Genomic DNA, 22,372 nt, shown 5'->3' on the forward strand with positions numbered 1-22,372 from the left:
GGATGGAATGACTCAACCTCGTAGAAATTCAGGAATCAGGCCTTGTAATAAGAATTTGTATAATTCATCAGCTCCACTGCTGATGAATTATACAAATTCAGGCAAGTAATTTCAGAGCTGTTTCTTTCATTCACTCATGCATTCGATAAACATTGAGTGTATCCTGTGGACTGTGCGGACATTGTGCTGTGTACTGGGTTGCAAAATCAACGGAGATCCTGTCCTCTTGGAGCTTAGAGTCCATATGGGGCCTTAGTTTCTGTGTTTGTAAAATGAGAATAACTCTGCCCTCCCTGCTTTGCAAGACTGTTGAGGGTGTGGTTACAAAAAGTACAGTGGTGTTCCTCCACCCCTTTTCACCCGCACCCCAATTTCATTCTTCACTCAATCACCTGCACATCTCTAGCAGCCCAGATGGGATTGAACCTTAATTACTTTTTATTAGGAACATAATAGGCATGTCAAATAGGTTTTACCAGCTATGAGCACCCCCTTACACACACGATACACAGAGGTGTGCACACACGGGGATTCTGGCGTGCCCTCTGAAAGGCCTATTGGAAATCACTGGTTTGGGACTATTACAAAAGGGAAGGATCTTCCAGAGGGAAGCAATGGGATGGGCAGGGGGCCATCAGTTCCCAGGAAAATGCACAAAGCTGGGAAGTGGAGTCCACAACTTTCCTCTTCTTAGCCTCCTGTCAGTGACAGCTCATTCACTGGAAATGCAGTTAGGAGCAGTGAATGTTCCATGAGTCACATTTTGTAAACCACCGCTTACAAACCCTTTTAAAATTAATCAGCTAACCAAAACCCCCATCGTACACCACTGAATAACTCTTCTGTGGCCTGTTCTATCCATTTGGCCCAAGATCAGAATGGAGGTGACCGAGGCCCACTGTTCCGAGAGCCTCTTTGAGCTACGTTGGGCTGCCTGGCTCTGCTGCCGGCCCTTCCTCTCCCTGGGCTAACTGGGTTGGGGAATATTTTGAGGAGCCCTCTTTGGCTTCTCCCAGGCTTTGAGATCCTGGAGGTCTTTAGCACATCCCTCATCATTGTCTCCTTGGGGTCATCCTTCGCTCATTTAACACGTGGGAGTGCACCACGGGCAGGCATGGAAGCTGGGAGACCAGCCCACTCATGAGATGGACAAAGGGCCCAGTGTTGGGGTGCATTCAGATGAGGCAGGAGTCCAGTTTTCCGAGGCCTGGGGAGGGAGGAGAAGCAGGAAAGGCTTCTTGGAAGAGTTGAAGCTGCATCTGGGTGGGAGGCAGGCTGTGGGGGACATGAGGACAGTCCCTGCTGAGGCAGCTATGGGAGCAAAGGCAGGAAGGTGGACACCATCGGAAAGGCAGGAGGGTAGACACCATCGGGCGTGCTCAGGCAACCAAGGGTAGGTCTGAGGCGATAGGGTAAGGGGAGGAGGGCTGGGCAGGTGCAAGGCTGCGAATCTGTGAGCAGCTTCCAGGAGTTTTGAAAGTTCCCTCAGCTTTTTCTGTGACTGTAATCGAAGGGTCTCTCTGCCCCTGGGGGCAACACCATATGGGGACCCACTTTCCCTTGCTTTGACTCATCAAAACAGACTCTTCTCTTTCTTTTTTCTTTTCTGCTGGGCCTTTCTTCTCTTTGTACACAGTGACCTCTCTCTCTGCCTGCTTGAGCCATCTATGTCTTTAAACTGGACATATCCCCGCACTCCAGCTCGCCTGAGCAGGCCCAGGTCTGGAGCGCCCTGGACTCTGTGCCCCACAACATTGTTCATGCCCCCTGCTGCCTCCTACCTATTAAGGCCAAACTTGGTGTTTACCAAGTGACCTCAAGCCCTGACCTCTTCGCGGGTCCTTGGCTTCTCTCCTGGTTGCCAGGAAACTGATCCGCACCTGGCTCGCCCCGACCTGGAGGGAGTGCCAGCCCTGCCGCGTCTGCCTGAAATCTCAGCAGCCCCTAGAGGGCCAGGCCTGGGCAGCCCCAGGGAGCCAGAACACAAGGTTTTGGCAGCTTAAGGGGGCCCTCCTGGGGCTGGCTGGCACCCACTCTGCCATGTCAAATGGAGGGCTCAGAAGAGGGAATGTCCTCTTAGGAGTGTCTGTGTTTTTTTGTACTTTTAGTAGAGATGAGGTTTCTCCATGTTGGTCAGGCTGGTCTCAAACTCTTGACCTCAGGTGATCTGCCCACCTCGGCCTCCCAAAGTGCTGGGATTACAGGCATGAGCCACCGTGCCCGGCATAATCCCAGCTATTCGGGAGGCTGAAGAAGGAGAATCACTTGAATCCGGGAGGTGGAGGTTGCGGTGAGCCAAGATGGTGCCATTGCACTCCGGCCTGGGCAACAAGAGCAAAATTCCATCTCAAAAAAACAAAAAGAAAAAGGGAAAAAAGGAGTGTCTGTGCTGAGAAGATGCAGGCTTGGGTGTTCAGCGTTTTTGGAAAGAGACCTTGTGGGAGGTGTGTGGGGGTTTCATGGTCATAACGAGCAAGACCGTATGCGGAGGAGGGGTGGCGGGGGGCATAGGAGGTGTAGGGGCACTGGGGCTGGATCTGACCAGAGGGTGGGATTTGGATTTGATTCAGAGGAGAAATCTAGCAAAAGGAAGCATTAGAATTGCTTAGAAACCAAGGTTTGCTGGGCATCTGCTGCTTGCAATGCACCCTCACATATGGTCTCACAGTAGCCCTGGGAAGAGATATTAATAGCTCCATTTTTATCTGATGGGGAAACTGAGGCCTAGAGGAACTGAGTCCTTGCCTTGGGCATGCCACTCAATTCCAAGCTGGTAACGCGTAAGGTAACCTTCTGTGACACCACGGGCCCCCTGTTCCTGCACTGGAACTCACACTTGCCTACTTCCCAGGGAGCTTATGCAGAATGGGTTCCTTCAGCAGGGGTGGCACCCATACTGGCAGGACCCCCAGGGCAGCCCACATGAGAGAAACAACAGCAGCCAGCTCTCAGGGTGTGGGCTGTAGGGTATGTGGATTATATTAACAATAACCGCCATATGCTGAATAGCTACTGAGTGCCAGCTACTTTGCATATAATTGTCTCATTTAATGCTGCACACCCTGTACCTTGAGTATAATTATTCCCATTTTATAGATGAGGACCCTGGTTGAGAAAGGTTGAGTAACTTGCCCAAATCACACAGGCAGGAGAGAGCCAAATACAAAGTAGAGATTCATCCCAGCACATCGTGCTCTGTGCCATTGTCTCCAACTCTGGGCTGGACACCCAGTTCCCCCCAGTCGGTTATATGGTCAGGAACTGTAGACTTATCTTTTGTGGCCTGAGGATTCCGGGTCAAGGAGGTAAATCTGCAGCTAAAATGGTAGCATTCAATCGGACCTACCCACTCCGTACCAGTCATTCCTGATTCAACAGATATTTCAGATACTCTCTCTACCAGACACTGAGGCTATGACAGTAAACAGAAAAGCCCTGGTCCTGCCCTCAAGGATCCTACAGTCTAGTGAGGGAGGGAGGCGAGTGAGCAGACAGGTCGCAGCAGCATGCTGAGGGCCACGCAGGCCTGGGGGAGAGGAGCCTGACCCGATTCCGGATGCTCCGCCATCATCCCCTGGAGGAGACAGCCATCCCCATCATGGCGGTGGGAGGTAGGAGGCACCTCGCCTATTTTTCAGATGAGGAACCTGAAACCCTGGAAGGTAAAGTTACATCTTTAAGGTTGTAAGTGGTAAGGGTGAGATTCAAAACTAGTTCTGTCTGAAACGGACGCTTCTGCTCTCCCCAACGCCAACCATCTTCTATGGGTGCTGGAAAGACCTTGGTGTCAGCCTCACTTCTCAACCATCTGCTCCCACCTCCCATGAGCAAGATAGGAAGTCTGAAGGGAAGTTGGCAGGAGGTGGTAGCTGAATGCAACTTGGGCCTCCAGGCTCCAGAAGGCTTGAAGCCCCTGCAGGCAGGTTTCCTCTGGGCTCTCCGCCTCCAGGCTCCTCGTAGCTTCGGAGGGAAGTCGACCCAGCTTTGAGCCACCTTTGGTTAATAAACCAGCTGTGCCTTCCTACCTGGGTTCCGCGTGGGAGAACTGTTTCTGGCACCATCATTGTTGGGAGAATGATTTGAACTCGTAGGGGAGAGGTTTGTTGAGGGAGTGGGACAAACTGGAACCAGCAGTGAGGACGGGGTGGACGAGATAGAGACTTAGAACACGTGCAGAGGCGGAGTGAAGTTTCATTCTAATTTGAGCCCCCCACACCTCCTGCCTCTTTTTTCACAGAGTGGGAAAAAAATCTTTCCATTCTCCTTGTCAAAGAAAAGTAATTAAATGCTCCAATTCATATAGTACGATTAGTCAGAAGGCCCTCTGTGGGCTTCTGTTTTCTCATCTGCGAAATGGAGATGATGATAACCTACTGTGCAGGATTATTGTGAAACATGAAAGCCCACATAGCTTTTTTCTCTTTTTTGTTTTTGTTTTTTTTTTTTTTTTAGAGACAGGGTCTCGCTCTGTCTCCCAGGCTGGAGCACAGTGATACGACTGTAGTTCACTGAAGCCTAGACTTTCTGGACTCAGGCATCCTCCTGCCTCAGCCTCTGGAGTAGCTGATGCTACAGGCACACACCACCACACCCAGCCTATTTACTTTACTTTTTGCAGAGATGGGTTCTTGTTTTGTTGTCCAGGCTGGTCTTGAACTCCTGGCTTCACGCAATCCTCCCGCTTCAGCCTCCCAGAGCACTGAGATTGCAGATTACAGTGGCGTGAGCCTCTGCACCGAGCCCAGAAATATTTTATTAGCTTATTAGAACAAAATATGTCACTCTTCCCTACAATTGGAAAAAGATAGTGCTTTACAGAAAAGAAGAATCTGTGGGGGTTTTGGGTGTCATTGAGGGCAAGTAAGATCTTCCCAGCACCCCTTAAAACACACCAGGGAGCATCTCCTACTCATTTTCATGAGTAGAAGACCAGACTGCCAGCGTGGCTGGATCTCTCAGCCCCACCCAGATTTTACACACCTGCATATACATCCGAAAACTCCCAACTCTTCCCACTCCTTTTTAGAATGGGAAAAGAAAGAACCTTCAAACCAAGAATCTGATTCAAACCAAGAATCAGGGTTTCCTTAGCTGCAAGCTTAAGGCAGAACTGGTTCTGGCTAGATGGCAGAGAGAAGTCCAGTGGTTATAGCATCTACAGGAGGGAAGTGCATGGAGGTGATGGCCCCAGGGTATTTGCCCCAAGAAAGAACTCTAGGCCAAGAGAGGACATGGGAAGCACAGAACCCACTTCAGCCTCCCAAAGCACTGGGATTGCAGGTGTGAGCCACTGCACCCACTCCAGAAATATTTTATTAGCATGTGTGTAGGTGCTGGCACAGTGTCACGTCTGATAGGGGCCTCCACAGGGAATGCTGCCTCCTGCCCCACCAGTAACCATTGTCTGGTTCTCTTGATTAATCAGTACAACATGCAGAGTGAGTATTATCTCCTGCATTTTACAGATTAGGAAACCAAAGAGATCAGGAAACTTGTCCCAAAACACGTAGCTAATAATTGGCAGAGGAGCATCAAACCCAGGGCCGGATCCTCTGCTCTTTCCATTCTCTGAGGCTTTTCTGATCTCCCAGGCAGTTCTCAGGACATCGTTCAACGTTGCCTGAGCTTCCCCTGGTTGAAAAGGGACAGTCCTCCATGCCTGCACTGATGCCTACCTGTCCCTTTCCCTAGTGGGCTGCCAGGGCAGGGTCTCCAGAGTGCTCTGAGGGCTCCTTGGAGAAAAGCTCCAAATCTGGAGTGGCCAGTTCTGAGACCAGCTGTGAATGCACCAAGTGGCCTCCTGCAGTGGATAAGATGAGTTTCTTCCCATGCCAGACCAAAAAGAATGGAAGAAAGCTACTTGGGGAAAAACTGAAATTAGAGATGTGCTAGTAAATATTTAACAACTTGCTCTCTGAGAGTGGGGGTGGGGAGTGCCGGGGCAAGCCCTGATTTGCAGCATTTGCCAATTTCCGTGGTGTAAATGCTCCCACCATGGCCAATTTCAAGCTCCCAATGTGATGTCAACCAATTTGCAAAATTTCTGAAGATTTAACAATTGGCTTTCACAGGCCAGAACAAGGTGGTTTCAGCCCACTGCTTAATAGCTACGGCCTGCGCCTGGTTCACACCTGAGCCTGCTTTTTAGACTGTGCTACCCAGTAAATTCCCCCCCAAAAATTCAAGTTATTCCCATCCTCCTGGCCCCCAAGTCCTGTGGACAGCTGCAGGTCCTCTCCCTTTGAGCTCCAATTCTTGGGAAGTGGATATTTCTGGCTAGAAAAAGAAACCTATTTGGGGATAAACACTCATTCTCCAAACCTGCAGGAAATGCACAGTTTGCTGACTTGGCCCCCATGAGCTATATAAATTTGAGTCATCGTCCTCCTCAGACCAGCTCTGCTGTCTTCTTCCCATACTTCTGCCAGTCACAGCCTCTCAGCTGGGGCCTCTTAGGACACTGGCAAGTGACCGCTTTTGATTTACATTTTATTCTGAGGTTTCCTCTTTCACCCACCAGGGCCTTCCCCACCCACCTTTCCCCGAACTCCTGCCTAGGAGGGGGACTTCATCCTGCTTCATCCCTCTTCATCCCAGGAGCTCAGCTAACAGAAGCCGTTTGTGGATTCCTTCAAGGACATGAGGAAACTTACTCCTAGTGGGCAGAGCAGAGCACACTCTTCCCCCTACATGTCACCCTCAAACGAGCTGTGCAGATGTAGCTATGCCTTGCTTTATGGCAGAAGTACATTCCGGAAATCTCGTGTTTAATAATAACAACCTCTCCTCCATCTGTGAAGCGCTCTAGAGTTTCCAAAGCACTTTTACATACTACACATCGTCAAATCCGAGCCTCACACCAGCACTGTGTGGTGGGTGGTGATTATTAAAACACCCTCATGGTGTCTGAGCCTGTTGGAGTTGGAGGGGACTTCAGCTATCATGTAACCCAGCCACCCAGCTGAAGCTCCCATGTTCTCCACAGTGGCCCAGCTGGTCAGTCCGACTCTACTTGGCCTCTGCAGTGGCAGGAAATTCACCTGGAAAGGGAAGCAGCCCATTCCAGCCTTAAAGAGTTGGGGGATTGGAAAAGAATTATTTAGGTTGTCTCCTTGTTATAGATCAAATGCATTGCTTGTAGTTCAGCCCTTCAAGTCATACAGACCTGATATAATCAAATCCCCTCATTCAGATATTCAAAGGGGGCTTTCATGTCTCCTCTTCTCCCCCATCCTCCAAATCTTGCTTATATATTCCAGGTTCCTTCAAATATTCCTCATACAACGAAGTACCGAACCCCTTTACCATCCTGGCCGACTCTGCTTTGAATGTATTTTCACGTACTTGTTTAATCAGAGTAGTGCAAGACCAGAAGTTTCTGCATGCTGTGAGCAATGCCTCTGTTAATGCATCCTCAGCTAGCATTAGTTTAGGTTGGATTTTTTTGACAAACACATTACACTTTTGATACACTGAGCCAGCTGTCAACTAAAACACGGCTATTAAGCCATGTCTCTCCCTCTCTGCACTTCAATATTGGTTTTTCTTGGCCCAAATGTTAAAAGTGTTAAAGTTTAACTTATTAGATGAAGATTAATCTTATCAGATTTAGCCCCTTGCCAAAATCTGTAAAGATCTTTTGGATCCCAGTTTCACGGCATTCGTAAATTTGTTGAGCATTTTTTTAGACGTTCTCTAAATCACTGATTAAAGTGCTGAATAAGAGGATAAGGAGGAAGCATGTGACACTCTTTTGGAAACCTGCCCCAAACATATCTATCCTTTAATTGTCATCCCTTGGGTGTAGTTTGCTAATCCATGCAATTGTCCACCAGGCTGCGTCTCTCCACGTTTTCTGCCAGGCTATCATGGGAAATACCTTGCTGAGGTCGCTTACACCATGTTTTCCTGATCTGCAAGCTTAATGATCATGTCAGATCCACAAACTGAGCTTTCTGATAGCAGTCTCTCATCTTTGTGATCCCAGTGCCCAGCATGGTGCCTGGTACATGGCAGGGACTCAAGAAGTATTTGAAGAAATGATCAGTTGCGTTAGTGAATGAAGGGATGAATCTGGCCCAGATAAGTGTGAAGATGACTGGGTTTTAGTTTTTTTCAGAATTCACTTTCTTTCTCTATTTTGAAAATTGGAACAGCATTTGCTTCTACTTTCTTTCTTACAGCACCTCCTTAATACTCATGAATTCCAAAAGGTCACCAATTTTCTTACTGATGAGAAAATAGGAGCTTAGGGCCGGGCGCGGTGGCTCACGCCTGTAATCCCAGCACTTTGGGAGGCCGAGGCGGGCGGATCACAAGGTCAGGAGATCGAGACCACGGTGAAACCCCGTCTCTACTAAAAATACAAAAAATTAGCCGGGCGCGGTGGCGGGCGCCTGTAGTCCCAGCTACTCAGGAGGCTGAGGCAGGAGAATGGCGTAAACCCAGGAGGCGGAGCTTGCAGTGAGCCGAGATAGCGCCACTGCACTCCAGCCTGGGCGACAGAGTGAGACTCCATCTCAAAAAAAAAAAAAAAGAAAAAAGAAAATAGGAGCTTAGGAAAGTTAAAGAATTTGCCCAAGGTCAAAGGCTAATAGGGGGAGACGGTAGGATTCAAGCAATTGTCTTCTGGCTTCCAGGCACCATGATGCTATGTCTAGCCTCTTACCCACTGAGATTGGAAAGGCTCCCCCAGATCAGCTGACAGTGGCAAGGGTATTTCTGCCTAATAAACAATGATACAATCTAGGAAAGCAGGTACATTTCTTTTACAGTCTCAATCTCAATCTCATTCACCATCCATCATTCATCTATTCATTGATTCAACAAATATTTATTGAACACCTACTAGTGCCAGGCTATTCTGGGCCCTACGAATTCAACTGTTACAATCACTCCATGAGTTTACATTTTAGCTGGGAGTGAAGAGAAAATCAATAAGCACATAAATATAGAATATGGTCATGGTAAGGGCTATGAAGAAAAATAAAGCAAAAGGCGGAGGGGCTGTATGGTACTCCAAAGAGGTGGCATCTGAGCGGAGATCTAAATGAAGAGATCTAAATGAAGACATGCAAATGTCTTGGGGATCTATGCGCCAGCAATGCTTGTATTCACAGAAGTATAATACTTTTTCTTCCAGAAAGCAGGGACCCAGATTCATATGATGAACTTTGCAACTATAAAATATCTGATTCTTTCAAGGCACGTTCATTCATTTATTTACTCACTCATTTTCTCCGCAAGTATTTTTAATAAGCATCAAACTTTTTACTAAGTATGTGTCAGTTGGAAGCTGTCTATGAAGGAGGGAACAAGGCCTCAGAGGAGAAGACAGATAAGTACATGAAGCCCAACACCACATGTGGGGAGAGCTACCATCGTACTATGGACAGGGTGGTATAAGAGATCAGTTGAGGCTTATCATCATTCACACTTTTAGACATTTCTTTGACTGAAGGAAATAAAAAAGCATGAAACTCCATAATGATGGTTTTTTAAAAAAATTAAATCGTTGAACCATTTCTTTAAACAAAACCTTAGATAGAAAATCTAATAGTATTAAAAGGAGTTGCTCTGGTTGGTACAAAATTGCCGACCTCGGGACACCTTCATAAACATGTCACAGATTATGAAAACCCCTGCCCTAAATATTTGTTATGGCCAAGAACAAGAATCTGTCCATTGCCCACCAAAGACTGCTTGTCTTGAAGTGGCCAGGTAAACCAAATTTGGAGAGCCATTCAGTCGTCAGTCAAAACCCCTGGGACCATTGCCTGTGGCTTGCATTAAAGGGAATAAATAAAGCTGTGTCCAAATAACAGCTGATTCAACTCCTTTATTCCTGCTTTTCAAAGTCATCAAATCAACTGTATGATGGTCCAAATGACTCATAAGCACAATTTAAAGGGTTCATCCTATTGTTTTTTTCTCCTTCTGGGCAAGGGTTACCATATTTGCATTAAGAGTCATCTCTTTTCAGAGTGTGCTGGGCATCTCCTGGTTTTGGATGGCCTGAAGTTGTTTTCTAGAACATGCTCATTTGAAGAAAGCCAGCTTTTCTCCCCACTGTAGCACACGTACGAATGGATGCTCATTGTGTGCTCACAGTTCTCTTGCCCACATGCTGTCTTCAGGGCACAGCACAGGCCAAGGCAGACCTCACACTACAGCCTGGAGACCAGTACCTTGGCCATGCTAACCCACCATCTCCCCTTTCTTCTCTCTGCAGATGACGGCAACCGCCCAGCCACCCTCCAAGGCCCAGGCTGTCCACATCTCTGCCCCCTCAGCTGCTGCCAGCACACCTGTACCCAGTGCCCCCATCGACCCCCAGGCCCAGCTGGAGGCTGACAAGCGAGCTGTGTACAGGTAGGAGACACTTCAGCTGTGTCTACAGCCCTCAACCAGCTTCAGGCCCAGCTCAGTTGTGAGTGAGAATGCAGGCCAAAGGGTGGGCTCAACAGAGATGACAGCCAATAGCTATTCTCTCTCAGCCTCCTTCTCTCTCTACTTAATCCAGGAACCCCTCAGCTGGCCACAGTGACTCTAGCTTTCTGGAAATGTCTAGGGAGGGATATGGAGGCCTAGGCAGCATCTTCCAAGAGCAGCACTTCCTATCTCAACCAGGCAGATGACCCCTAATGGGTATCAGAAACCCTCCACTCAGTCAAACAGGCAGCTGCCTCAGTACCCTGTCCTCACCCTGTGCCCCATTGTTGCTTTCCCTCCATCAAGCCCACCAGAGCTTGGCGGACCTCTGACCGCACCCTCTAGGACTTGGCAGTCCACAAACTTTAGGAGGCATGAAAATCACAGCGAGAGCTTGTTAAAACACGTGGTCTGGGCTCCATCCTCAAAGATGCCAAATCAGTAGATCAAGCTATAGGAGGAGGGATATGCATTTTTTAAAAGCATTCCAGGTGAATCTGATGCGGCTGGTTATTGGACCACACTTGGATCCGTGGTAGTCTTTGTTTTTAAATAATAGGTATTGGGTGTGATTGTAGGTTATGGCACTTTTCCCCAAGAAGGGGAGTTTGCTGAGGACAGGCAGCTTGTTTTGTCTTGTTCTGCATCTGCCCCACGCATCCAGGGCTGAGTCCTGAATGTTGCAGAGGGTGGGATGGGGCTCAGGGAAATGCCTCTCTCCTTGATGAACTCCTGTTCTTGTACATAGTTGGGGAGGAAGATGCTGTCACCTGAGAACAGGCCTGAATGAGGTTCCTACAGGGACTTTGGTTATCATATCCACTAAGAATATGATAACCCAAGGTGGGGACTAAGGTGCCCAAGTCTGCACTCAGTATTGAGGCTGGACCCTTGCTCACATTCCCTTGTGGGAGCTTATATGTTCACATGCATCAGCAAGCATGGCTCGCCTCTGGCTGGGCACACACTGCAGCAGGTGCAAATGCCAGTAACACGTGGAATGATTCACCCAAGACTAATGAATAGGAAGATTTATTTCTTTCTGACTCCTCCCCCACCACCCCAATGACAGCGCCTTTATGGTAATGGTGGTAATTAGGGCTGTTATTCTCATTCTCATCGGCATTATTTTTAGTTCCTCAGATAAGCCAAATGCCTCTAATACCAACAGTTGGGAGTCCAGAGCAGTGGCCTCTGATCACGGATCCTGGCACTGGGGGCCTCCTGGGCCCAGCAGAGGGACAAAACACAGCACCCGTGCCCTGACCTGCGAAACACATAGGCCAGGCCCGGCTGCCTGCCGGTGGAGAGCTCTGGCTTGGGCCCCAAAGAACTCCAGGACCAGGTCATGGTACCTGTCAGGGAGACTGTAAGAAAGGTCAAGCTAGCCACCCCAGTGTGGGATGGGCCTCCTTCCCTCGGCCTTTCCCTCTTTACACTCTCTTATTGAATCCTTACTATTCCTATGTGCGGGCTGTGCTAGACTCCAGCAGAAGGAGGGCCAAGGTACAGGCTCTTCCCTCCGTCTCTCCAGGCACCGTCTCATGTGCAAACAAGAAACCAGAGCTACGTGGTCAGAGCAACGGGGAAGGCTTCACAGAGAAGGCAATATTTGAGCTTGGTCCTAAAGGTTGAGTAAGAGACCCCACTAGGTGGAGAAATGGGGTGGGAGAGGACCTTTCAGGAATAGCCAGTGGCCAGAGAAGCTGGCAGTGGAGAGGTGAGACTGCACAGCCACCTGTAATTAACCCGGGCAAGGTGCGGTGGGCTTGTGCTTTTGTGGGGAGCATAAGGAGGGAAGGGAGTAACATGGCCTCTGAAAACCGCCCAACAGCCTGATGACATATGCTTGTCATACTCTATTTGGAGCATTGCTACTCAAAGTATGGCCTGTGGACTCGCAGCATCACATCACCTGGGAGCAGATTAGAAATGCAGGCTCTCAAGGCTCACTCAGGCCTAAGGACTCACAATCTGAATTTTCACAAGATCCCAGGGGATTCCTATGCATACTGAAGACTCACCTCGCAGCTGCTCAGACCCCTGGGACAGCGGCCTGTAGTGAGCATAGATCATGGTCGAGAAAGACCCCCAGATGAGTGGTGTAACAGACAGTTTTTAGAAACCTAGGTTTGAGTCCCACCTTCACCGTGTCCTAGCCTCTCCGAGCTTTCATGTCCCGATGGAACCTAAGCAGCAGACTTGATAAGAATCAAAGAGATGGCCCATGGAGGCACCTGGCCCCGCGTCTGGCACCAAACAGATGGGTTTATTAGGTCCTCACCAATGGGAACCATGGGTTCCAAAGCCCTTCTCACAATACCAGGCACGTACCCTACCCAGGCCAACCTGCAGGAGAGGTGGGTCACCGCTCCCATGGGAGCCATCACATGAATGTCACTTGAAATATGGCCTAGACCTTTCTGCAATTAACACTTCTTCCTACTCCCCTTCCCTCCTGGGCTTTATCTTCTCCCACGGGGCTGACCACCTGCAACCCTTGGTGTTTGCCCAAAGTATGTCTGCAGCTGTCTGACGTGGAAGAGGGAATCCCAGGCAAATCCCGTGGCTGCCCCAGCACCTCAGGACACCGAACTGACAGCAGCAGCATGCTGGCTTCCCATCTCTCCAGTCCTGCTGCTGCCTCCTGGCCCGGCAGCCCCGGGATTGTCTCCTACAACCACACCTCTCCCATTAGTACCAGCCGCCCTCTCTGCAGCCATTGCCCCAGGATGACCGGGGAGGGAGCTCAGCCTCCTGTAGGGTCAGGTAATTTTAATTAGATTTGCCTGCCTGGGGCAGCCTGGCTGCTCCAAAGCACATCGGGGAGTCGGCATTTCATGTCAATAAATGTAACCAGACCCTTTCCATTCAGATGAGTGCCCCACACCAGCTTTTGGGAGCCCCCATCATGGCCCCTCCTAGAACCACAGATGAAGGAAGAGTGAGGGTGGCCCCTCCCTGCCTAGGGCCCTGCTGGGTGGCAGAGGGACAGTGTGACAAAGGGGAGGGAGCCTGCCAGTGCCCGGGAGGTTTTATTTGTGTATGAGGATGTGTTAATGAAATGTACTAGTTCCCTTCTGATGTGGAAACTGTGGGGTGGGGGACGGAGGGCAGCGTCTGTCTTTAATTGGATCATACCAGAGCATCATCTGGACTAATCAGCAAAGCAACCAGGGGCTCCCGCTCAGATTAATGATTGCAGTCTAATCCGAGCAGATCCCATGATTGGATACACATCGCGGGTAATTGTGTTTGTGGCCCAGGAGCAGCGCTGAGGGGGGGTCCAAAGAGGGGAGGCCAGTGGAGTGAGGGACCACAGGTTTGAACCTCCCAAACCTCAGTTCTCTCCTCCCCCAGCCCCCACCTCAACCCTGGGGTTTTCTCTCAAAGAAATTCAAGCTTAGCTTGAACCACAGTGCCCATCTGCCCATGCTGGTGATGGGTTCGATGTTAGGTGCTGCCTAAATCGGGGGATTAGGTTGCCGGCAGCGCAGAGGCAGGGCCAAAAGGGTGAGGTTAATCCAGCTTTCCCTCCCCCTTCTCCCCTCCAGTCTCCTTCGTTCCCCTTTGAAGTGAGTGGGTTCCCATGGAAACCATGGTGTCCTGAGGAGCGGGAGAGGGGCAGGAGCTAGGCCTGGCCAGGTGCTGGTGGGGGAGGACGTTGGCTTTCCAAAGACTGCTCTGCTAAACCTCTGAGAACCAGGGACGTGGAGGTGCTGACGTTGTTGCCCATTATTGATAAGGAAAAGCTGGGCTGGAGGCATGAGCAGTAAGAAGACAGTGAGGGCAGTGGCACTTTGCCTTTCCATTACGAACCCAGAGAGTGGAGCTGCTGGTCAGGGGTAGAGGGTGAGGTGGCCTCCGGACCCTGCCTGTCTCCTTTGTGGCATTACTCACGATTGAATTAACTGAGTTAGCATTTGGGTCAACCTTATTTCTGTTTCCCTCACTATACTGTTAGCTCCAGAGGACAGGGTCTGCGTCTGTCTTGCTCACTGCTGTATCCCTAGCACCTTACATGATACCTTAGAGTCAGCAGCTTAGACGAAGTAGCTACTGCATCAAAGCTTGTTGGATGGCTTCATTAAATAGGTTAGGGAGCACCCCATAAATTATCATAGTTCTAGGTTGATGTGCTGGCAAATGTCTCTTGAGGCGGGGAAGGGGAGCAACTCCGATCTGTAGCATTTGCTGATCCCCATGATGTAAATACTTGTACCATGGCCCATCCCAAACCGCCCACCTGATGCCACCGAGCAGTAGGGAAGACATGAGCAGGGCGGGCTCTCACTGGCCTCAAAGCCCAAACCCCACACAGGGAGCCAGGTTCCAGGCGCACAGTCTCTAGATTTACATGGGTAAGCCCATCTTAGAATGGTGTTACTGATACTTCCAGCTGCAATCCTACATTCTTGGTCTGCACTGTCCTGTCTGGTCCACTCCTGGGTTCTAAATTTGAAATGTTCTCTCTTAATCAGTGAACTCTTGGAACAGCACCCGGTGTGGATGGGTGTTTTATAAATGTCTGCAGTGATGATTTTCCACCTGAATGCCGAGGCAGTCTGTCTCTTTCCATCTGCTTCAACAGCGCCCCACCTTCACTCCAAACTTCTCCATCTTTTCCGAGTGGCTTCCAAACCTCTCCTGGTCTATCAGCGAATGATCTTCCTCGCAGCTCCAGAAACCCTGCCTCAAACCATTCTTCTGCTTCCTCCTTAGTTTCTTAGCTCTGAGAATCTTGCACTTTCCACATCATGTGTCTAGTTCTTTCTGTCAGTCTCATCTCCCACACATCACAAGCTCAGAACTTCTACCCACATGGGACCACCAGAGAGCTCATGCTCAAGTCCAGCTCTGGTTCAGTAAAAGCAATGTGAGCCCTGTTTACAATGCACTTGTTTCTGTCTCATGCAGACTGGATGGCAGAATCCACACTTGTGGGGGGAAGGAACAGAGCAGGACAGTAGGCAGTGTTCAGATCGCTCCCTTGAGACTATCCTAAAGGTCATGGAAGTTCCCAGCATGATCCTGACAGCCCTATAGCTAGAGGTGCAAATGCAGCCATGGCCCTGTGTTGGGCAGTGGGAAATAGAATCATGCTCTAGAAATAGACTTGGTGAGAACTAGCTTTGTCACCTTGGGCTAGCTCATCTCTCTGGGACTCTGTTTTCTCAACTGTCAAAAAGAAAACCGATAGTAGCTAGAATACAATAAGATAATATCTGGCATACAGATCAGTGTTTGGTAGACTGGGATATTTTAAACAGAGGAGCCAGCATACGTTGCTTTGGCCCATTCAGGATGTGAAGTCTGGTACATTCAGGGGGGCAGGATTCAGGGTTACGAATCCTGGACTTAGGCTGCCTGGTTCACACTCTAGCTCCATCACTGGACACTAAAACTTTCTGTGCCTCAGTTCCCTCATCTGTAAAACGGGGCTAAAAATAGTACCATCTCCTTATCTAGATTGTCATGAGGTTTAAATGAGATAACGCAGGTAATATGTTTGGTAAAGAACCTGGCAGGAGGTCCACGTTCTGTGGGTGTCAGCCGCTGTTGGACGTATTGGTGTCAGGCAGGAGCTTGTGAGCCAGGAGGTAAATGCTGAGAGGTGGTGCAGCAAGAGGCAGGGCTGCCAAAGGTTTCCAGTCAAGTGATCTTCGCTCTACAATTCAATTAATTATTAACTGAGCTCCAACATGTGTAAGGCATTGTAAATTCGGAAAGGGGTCCTGTCCAGGGACAGAGGGAAAGATAGGCACAGAAAGTAGCAGCGACATAAACTTGGCACACAGTATGGGCTCAAAAAAGTATTTGTGGATTTGACTGCAGAGCTTCTGGCCTACAGTGTAGCGTGGGAGAGTTGCACTGCTTTTCCCAAGGGAGGTGAGCCCCAAGAGAATGACAGCCATGCTACGGGTCCTGGGGCTGGGCTGGTGGATGGGGTGGGAGGAATCTCTCCAGGTTTGAGGCTGGACAGATAGGCTGGGTCCTGTGTGACTTCCTCTGTAGCAGCTGCCTGGTCAGGACCCTGGGAACTGGCACTTCCTAATGAAGTGTCTTTGAGAGAACTCTTCCACCCTGTGACCAAAGAGTGTGCTGGCTCCTGTGAAGCTGACCCTGGGGCTTAACCCTCTGCCTTCCCTGGCATTGGGCTTGGTCATTCCTGGAATGTGCTGGGTGAGGTGGCCTGAGAATGGTGTGGGAGACATGCAGCCATTCCAGGCAGAGAAGCTGGGACCAGATGCTTCGTGCCAGGGCCTCTGGACTACTAGGTGCTGTGGGCAGATGTTCCAGGCTGTGTTCTTGGCTGGGCTTTGTGGGATGGGGGTTCTAGCAGATAGTCCCTGCTTTTTGAAGCAGCTGGGTTCACTGGCACCTGAGGTAACATCTCAGCTCCTGACTAGAGTCGGAGGGGTGATCCTGCTGGAGTCATAATCTGAAAAGTGAAACCATGCTCAGATTTCGTCTGTACCAGGCAAAGCCCATTCCCTGCCCTTTCTACGGCATAATAAGGCCTCCTGCGCCAAGCCCAGCCTCTGCGACTGCTGCTGACAGGCCCAGAGGCTGCAGCTGTCTTGCTCAGGGAGCAGGTGTGCTCCGGAGGGATGGGTCCTGCTGCTTCCATGGCTCACCGGCCTGGCCTAGGCATTATCCAGGGTCCCCGCCAAGACAAACCCCATTGAAAAGAGATCCACGAGTCCTGAAATCTGATGACTTTTATCCTCACAAGGCTATGTTAGGATTCAGTGAGGTAACCAATGCTAACAGCTGGCAGTGCTTGGCACACAGAAGTCTCTTGATGAATGGTAGCTACCTTCATGAAGAAGGACTACACCAGGTCTGTCGCCCTTACAAGAAGGAAGACAACCAGCAATTGGGCCTCCTGCAAGTGCAAATGATGTGGGGTGGGGTGGGAGGAGAACAGAAAGCTGGGGCCATGAAGGTTCATGTGGCCAGTGCCTTCTCACTGGGCCTGAGCTAAGCCAGCTTGCCCATCTTTTAACCATAGTGCCACTTGCTGCTTTTCCCAAGCGCTGATCCTTTTCATGGTTGAGTGGAAAGAACCTGAACTGAGACTTTAGTCTTCATTCTGACTCTACCGTCGAGCAAATCATTTAACTTCTTTAGATAAGCTTTCCTATCCCACAGGGTAGGCATCAAACGAGGAAAGGAGAGATCTGTAAAAATGGTAAGGCCTCTCCAAACACACACAAGTATTATTACAAGAGGAGGTTCTTTTAGAAACTCACCAGATGAAGCGGATTCTCTCATACAGCAACAGTCTTGTGGCTCCCAGGGTAATCCTGGCAGCTCAGTTCTTGGACCCCAGGATGTGTATGACTCAAAAATAGTAGAGAAAAGGGGGAAGGCAGGTAAAGTGAGTCCAGTAATTGCTCACAAGTAGTACATGGGAGAGAGGGGAGAGCACACGATTTGGAGTTTGAATACCTGGATTTTAAATCTCAACTCAGTTACTGCATAGCCTGATGCAATCATTTAACCACACAGCACAGCCATTTGCTAGTGAGTGAAATGGGAGTGAGAAGCCCGTTGAGGTATCAAAATGCAATAAGCACATGTAAGAGCACTTTACAAAGTGCCACTAAGTGTGTGTAGGTGTGTGTTTAGTCCTTGACTGTGACCAAGACAACATGGTTAGGGCTCACCTCCTCACAGCATCTCTTCCCCTTGAAGTTCTTTCTCTAGGGGGACTGGCTGAATTTCTGGTAACGGATGGAATCTCTGACCGCCTTTCACTAGCTGCCTAATTTCAGGAAAGACACTTGTCTTTTCTCTTTTGTTTCTAACTTTTATTTTAGGTTCGGGGTGCAGGTGCAAGTTTGTTATACAGGTAAACTCATGTCACAGGAGCTGTTGCACTCACTTCTCTTTTCACTGCCAGAGTCACCTCGCCTTGTTATGAAGGGGCTGGACACCACATCCCCACCAGGTCTCACGTGTCAGGCTCTTTGTATTTTTGCCCTCGCAGAGCAGTTTTAACTTTCACTGTGTTGAGATTTCACATAGATGCGTTTAATGTGCTGGGAGGAGTGTGTGTGTGCATGTGTCTGAAGGAAGGAGGGCTGAGCAGACTGCGACCTGCCCTGGGCCCCACACTTGCCGGGAATGGACCTGTCCACCCACCTGGGGGAGGAGAGCTGGGCTGGAGCCCAGGAGCCCTGACAGATGCAGCTCCAATTTAGAAACTCAAAGAAGTCCTCTCCAAGGCAACCCAGGCGAACACACCGCCCACTGGGCAGGACTAAAAATACACCCGCATGGTTTCAACGTCACACCTGAAGTAAAAATACATCCAACCAGGGGCCGCTGGCTCGCTCCCACCCCGCTCTGTTCTCTCCATCTGGTGCTTCCACGGGGAGGAGAAGCAGAGGGCTGGACAAGCACCTTCCTCCCTACTCCCTCCCCTCCCTCTAAGACCTCACCACCCTCTCCGCAGGCAGCCCCCAGCAGAGCCCCGAAGAAGGCAGGTCCTTTCGTAGCAACTGTGGCTAGAAGCTGCCAGATGGCAAAATCTGTTCCAAGTCTCCCTAGTATGGATGGATTCTGAGCCTGAAAGAGCTTGAGGATTGTGTCTCAGAACCTTCATTCCTATAGTCATTGCTTACTCCACTCATTCATTCACTCATTCCCATTCACTGATTCGTCAAAAATGTATTGATCCTCTGCTGTGTGCCACACACTGTGCCTAACCCTTTCGAGTTCAGAGAGAGAGAAAATGTGGTCACCGACTGGAGGAGCCCACCACGCCTTGAGGAAGACGGACCTGTGCACAAACAACTGTGCTTAGTAGGGTTTAAGAAGTGTCATAAAATAAATAAAAATAAATTTCCGTTGGCAGTCCTTTTTTGGTTAAAAGAAAATGAGGCTCGAAGTTCTGATAAATTGTGAGATGTCTCCCCCCCTCCTCTTTCTGGGCGTCTATTTGAATTGGCATGTGGGTTTGTTTTCCCAGCCAAATGAGTCCGTGGAGATGGGAATATAAATTTATTGGAGTGGATGGTGTCAATGTTGCCCTGAATTTAAAAAGTGCCCACGCACCATTCCAGGGAAATGGAGCAGGCATTAATTGATAGTTTACTAAGTGCCAGATACTCTCCATGTTTCTTCATTTAATCCTTATAGGAACCTGCATGAGAGGTGTTATCCTTGATTTAAAAGGAAACTGAGGCTCCAAAATTCAGTAACTTACCCAAAGTGTAGCTTATTTCAGACCACCCGGCTTCCCACCCTAAATTGTGAGTGAGGTTAAGGAAGAAACCCCTAGCATTTGCTGTGAGGGCTCAGAGGAGGCGATGGTTTCTCTTGCTGGAGAGACCAATGAGGGGAGCCCTGCACAGAAGGCGTGTTGGCCTGGATGCTCAGGTCATTGGAGGGGACACGAAGAGACACAGGAGCAGGGAATTGAGGTGGAAGGAGCAGTGGGAAGAGAGGCACGGGCACAGGAAAGCATAGGGCAAAGATGGGCACAGGAAGCACAGAAGTTTGCTTTCCATGGGCTGCTGAAGGACAGTAGTGACCATTCCAGAGACCAGGGTCTGCCTGCCCTCTCTCCCTCCAGCCACCACCTTTCTCTGCTGAGTCCGTCTACAGGGGTGTCCAATCTTTTGGCTTCCTTGGCCCACATTGGAAGAAGAATTGTCTTGAGCCACACGTAAAATACACTAATACTAACAATAGCTGATGAGGAAAAACAACAACAACAACAAAGCAAAAGAAAAGTCTCATAATGTTTTAAGAAAGTTTATGAATTTGCGTTGGGCCACATTTAAAGCCATTCTAGGCTCCATGCCACTCATGGGCTGCGGGCTGGACAAGCTTGGTCTAGGAGAGATACTGAAAAGAGGCTGAGGCCACATGATGAAGAGCCTGGAGTGCCCATCTGCGAGTGCTGGCTTCATTCCACTGGCATCCAGGAGAAATTTTACTGCACTTCTCTGAAAGGGCACTTGTTGTGGGCCTTCTGCGGTGAACAGATGCCCCAGGAAGGGGTTGGGGATCTGTTCGGGAAAGTGGTTTCTAGGATATTCTCTGGTTCTGAGATCCCAGTAGTCTCTGGCCTGGGTACTAAGAAATAAAGGCTCGGCCGGGCGTGGTGGCTCACGCCTATAATCCCAGCACTTTGGGAGGCCGAAGCGGGCGGATCACGAGGTCAGGAGATCCAGACCATCCTGGCTAACACGGTGAAACACTGTCTCTACTAAAAATACAAAAAAAAAAAAAAAAAAAAAAAAAAAAATTAGCCGGGTGTTGTGGCAGGCTCCTATAGTCCCAGCTACTCAAGAGGCTGAGGCAGGAGAATGGCGTGAACCCAGGAGGCGGAGCTTGCAGTGAGCCGAGATGGTGCCACTGCACTCCAGCCTGGGTGACAGAGTGAGACTCCATCTTGAAAGAGAGAAAGAGAGAGAGAGAAGGAAGGAAGGAAGGAAGGAAGGGAGGGAGGGAGGGAGGGAGGGAGGGAGGGAGGGAGGGAGGGAAGAAAGGAAGGAAGGAAGGAAGGAAGGAAGGAAGGAAGGAAGGAAGGAAGGAAGGAAGGAAGGAAGGAAGGAAGGAAGGAAGGAAAGGCTCAAAACGCTAGTCCTCAGGCAGTTTCTGGAAAGGCGAGCTTTTGGCAACTTGACAGCCACTGTGTGTCAGTAGGGCGTAGGTTGGTAGCCAGAGTGCCACCAATCCCTGCGTGCCCCACCTCACCCCACCCCACCAGCCAACAGCCTTGTGTCCTCTGAGTGGTGGGACCCTGGCCAGGCCTCTGGTCCTGCTGGCCCATGCCTGAAGATGTCCACCAAAAACTCTTGCTCTCCTCCCATGCATTCCACCTCTGGATCATCCATCCTTGGCCCAACAGGAAGAGACAGAGGCTCTGTCTCCCCTGTCCCCATTGGAAGAAGCAGCACGGGTTCAGGGATGGGTTGGGCACTGACCCTGGGCTTCCCTCTTCCCACCCCCAGGAGGGTGAGAATGGCTGTAAGGCAGGTGCAGAGGGAGCCGGGGGGCTCCAAGGTCAGTCACAGGAAAGGAGGTGGATGGCCCAGGCAGGCAGCCACACACTTCGCTGGACCCATAATTGAGGTCTGCAGTCCTGGCCAAGGTCACAAGGGAAGGGACGGCTGAGAGGCTTAGAAGGGACAGAGTGGCATGACTGTGAATCACAAAGTTTATCACCCGGAAAGAGAACTCAGCATTCACGTCTCCCCTTGCCGGTGACCACCCTCGCCCCCGCTCATGGCTGGTGCTGTTTCTGTCTGCATATCCACTCTCTGCCTGCCTTGTGTTTTGCATCTTCGCCTCTCCGAAGCTCTGTATTTTTGCATTCTTTCTAACTTCTTTTCTGTATCTGCTTCTGTTTCCACTCTTCCCCCAAGAAGGAAGAAATGTTTTATTTTTTTTTAAACCCAGGTGGTCCAAAAAGAAAGAGAAATGAAAAAGGACCCAACTTTTTTTTTTTTTTTTTGAGACAGAATCTCAATCTGTCGCCCAGGCTGGAGTCCAGTGGCACCATCTCAGCTCACTGCGACCTCTACCTCCTGGGTTCAAGCAGTTCTCCTGCCTCAGCCTCCCAAGTAGCTGGGATTAAAGTCACGTGCCACCATGGCTGGCTAATTTTTTGTATTTTTAGTAGAGACAGGGTTTCACCATGTTGACCAGGCTGGTCTCAAAATCCTGATCTCAGGTAATCCACCTGCCTCAGCCTCCCAAAGCACTGGGATTAGAGGTGTGAGCCACCACGCCCAGCCAAGGACCCAGCCATCTTTTTTTTTTTTTTTGAGTCCTTTTAATAAAAAGAAATTAGCTACAGCCACATAGGGGAACTTTAAGTTATAGATGAGCATAAGAGTTACCAAGGAAGTTGTGGGGTCCATTCCAGAAGGCCTTTAAAAAATGTTAGGGCAATCTGTCAGCCCAATTTATGTTAAGA

The 22,372-nt window shown here is 49.7% G+C and overlaps 1 protein-coding gene across 19 annotated transcripts in view; it reads left to right on the plus strand.

Annotated features, from left to right (window-relative positions):
- Window positions 1-22,372, plus strand: part of LOC105476270 (PBX/knotted 1 homeobox 2) — a 330,030-nt gene that overhangs the window by 255,755 nt on the left and 51,903 nt on the right. For 18 of the 19 annotated variants that reach the window (XM_071076013.1, XM_071076011.1, XM_071076010.1 and 15 more), the window contains one exon: window positions 10,232-10,371. The exons of the other annotated variant lie outside the window; for it this stretch is intronic. In XM_071076013.1, coding sequence (XP_070932114.1) covers window positions 10,232-10,371 — 140 coding nt within the window. The remainder of the gene's footprint in view (window positions 1-10,231; window positions 10,372-22,372) is intronic. 19 annotated transcript variants of the gene reach the window in all.

The sequence above is a fragment of the Macaca nemestrina genome, chromosome 12 (assembly GCF_043159975.1).
Source record: "Macaca nemestrina isolate mMacNem1 chromosome 12, mMacNem.hap1, whole genome shotgun sequence".
NCBI classification, from domain to species: Eukaryota; Metazoa; Chordata; class Mammalia; order Primates; family Cercopithecidae; genus Macaca; species Macaca nemestrina.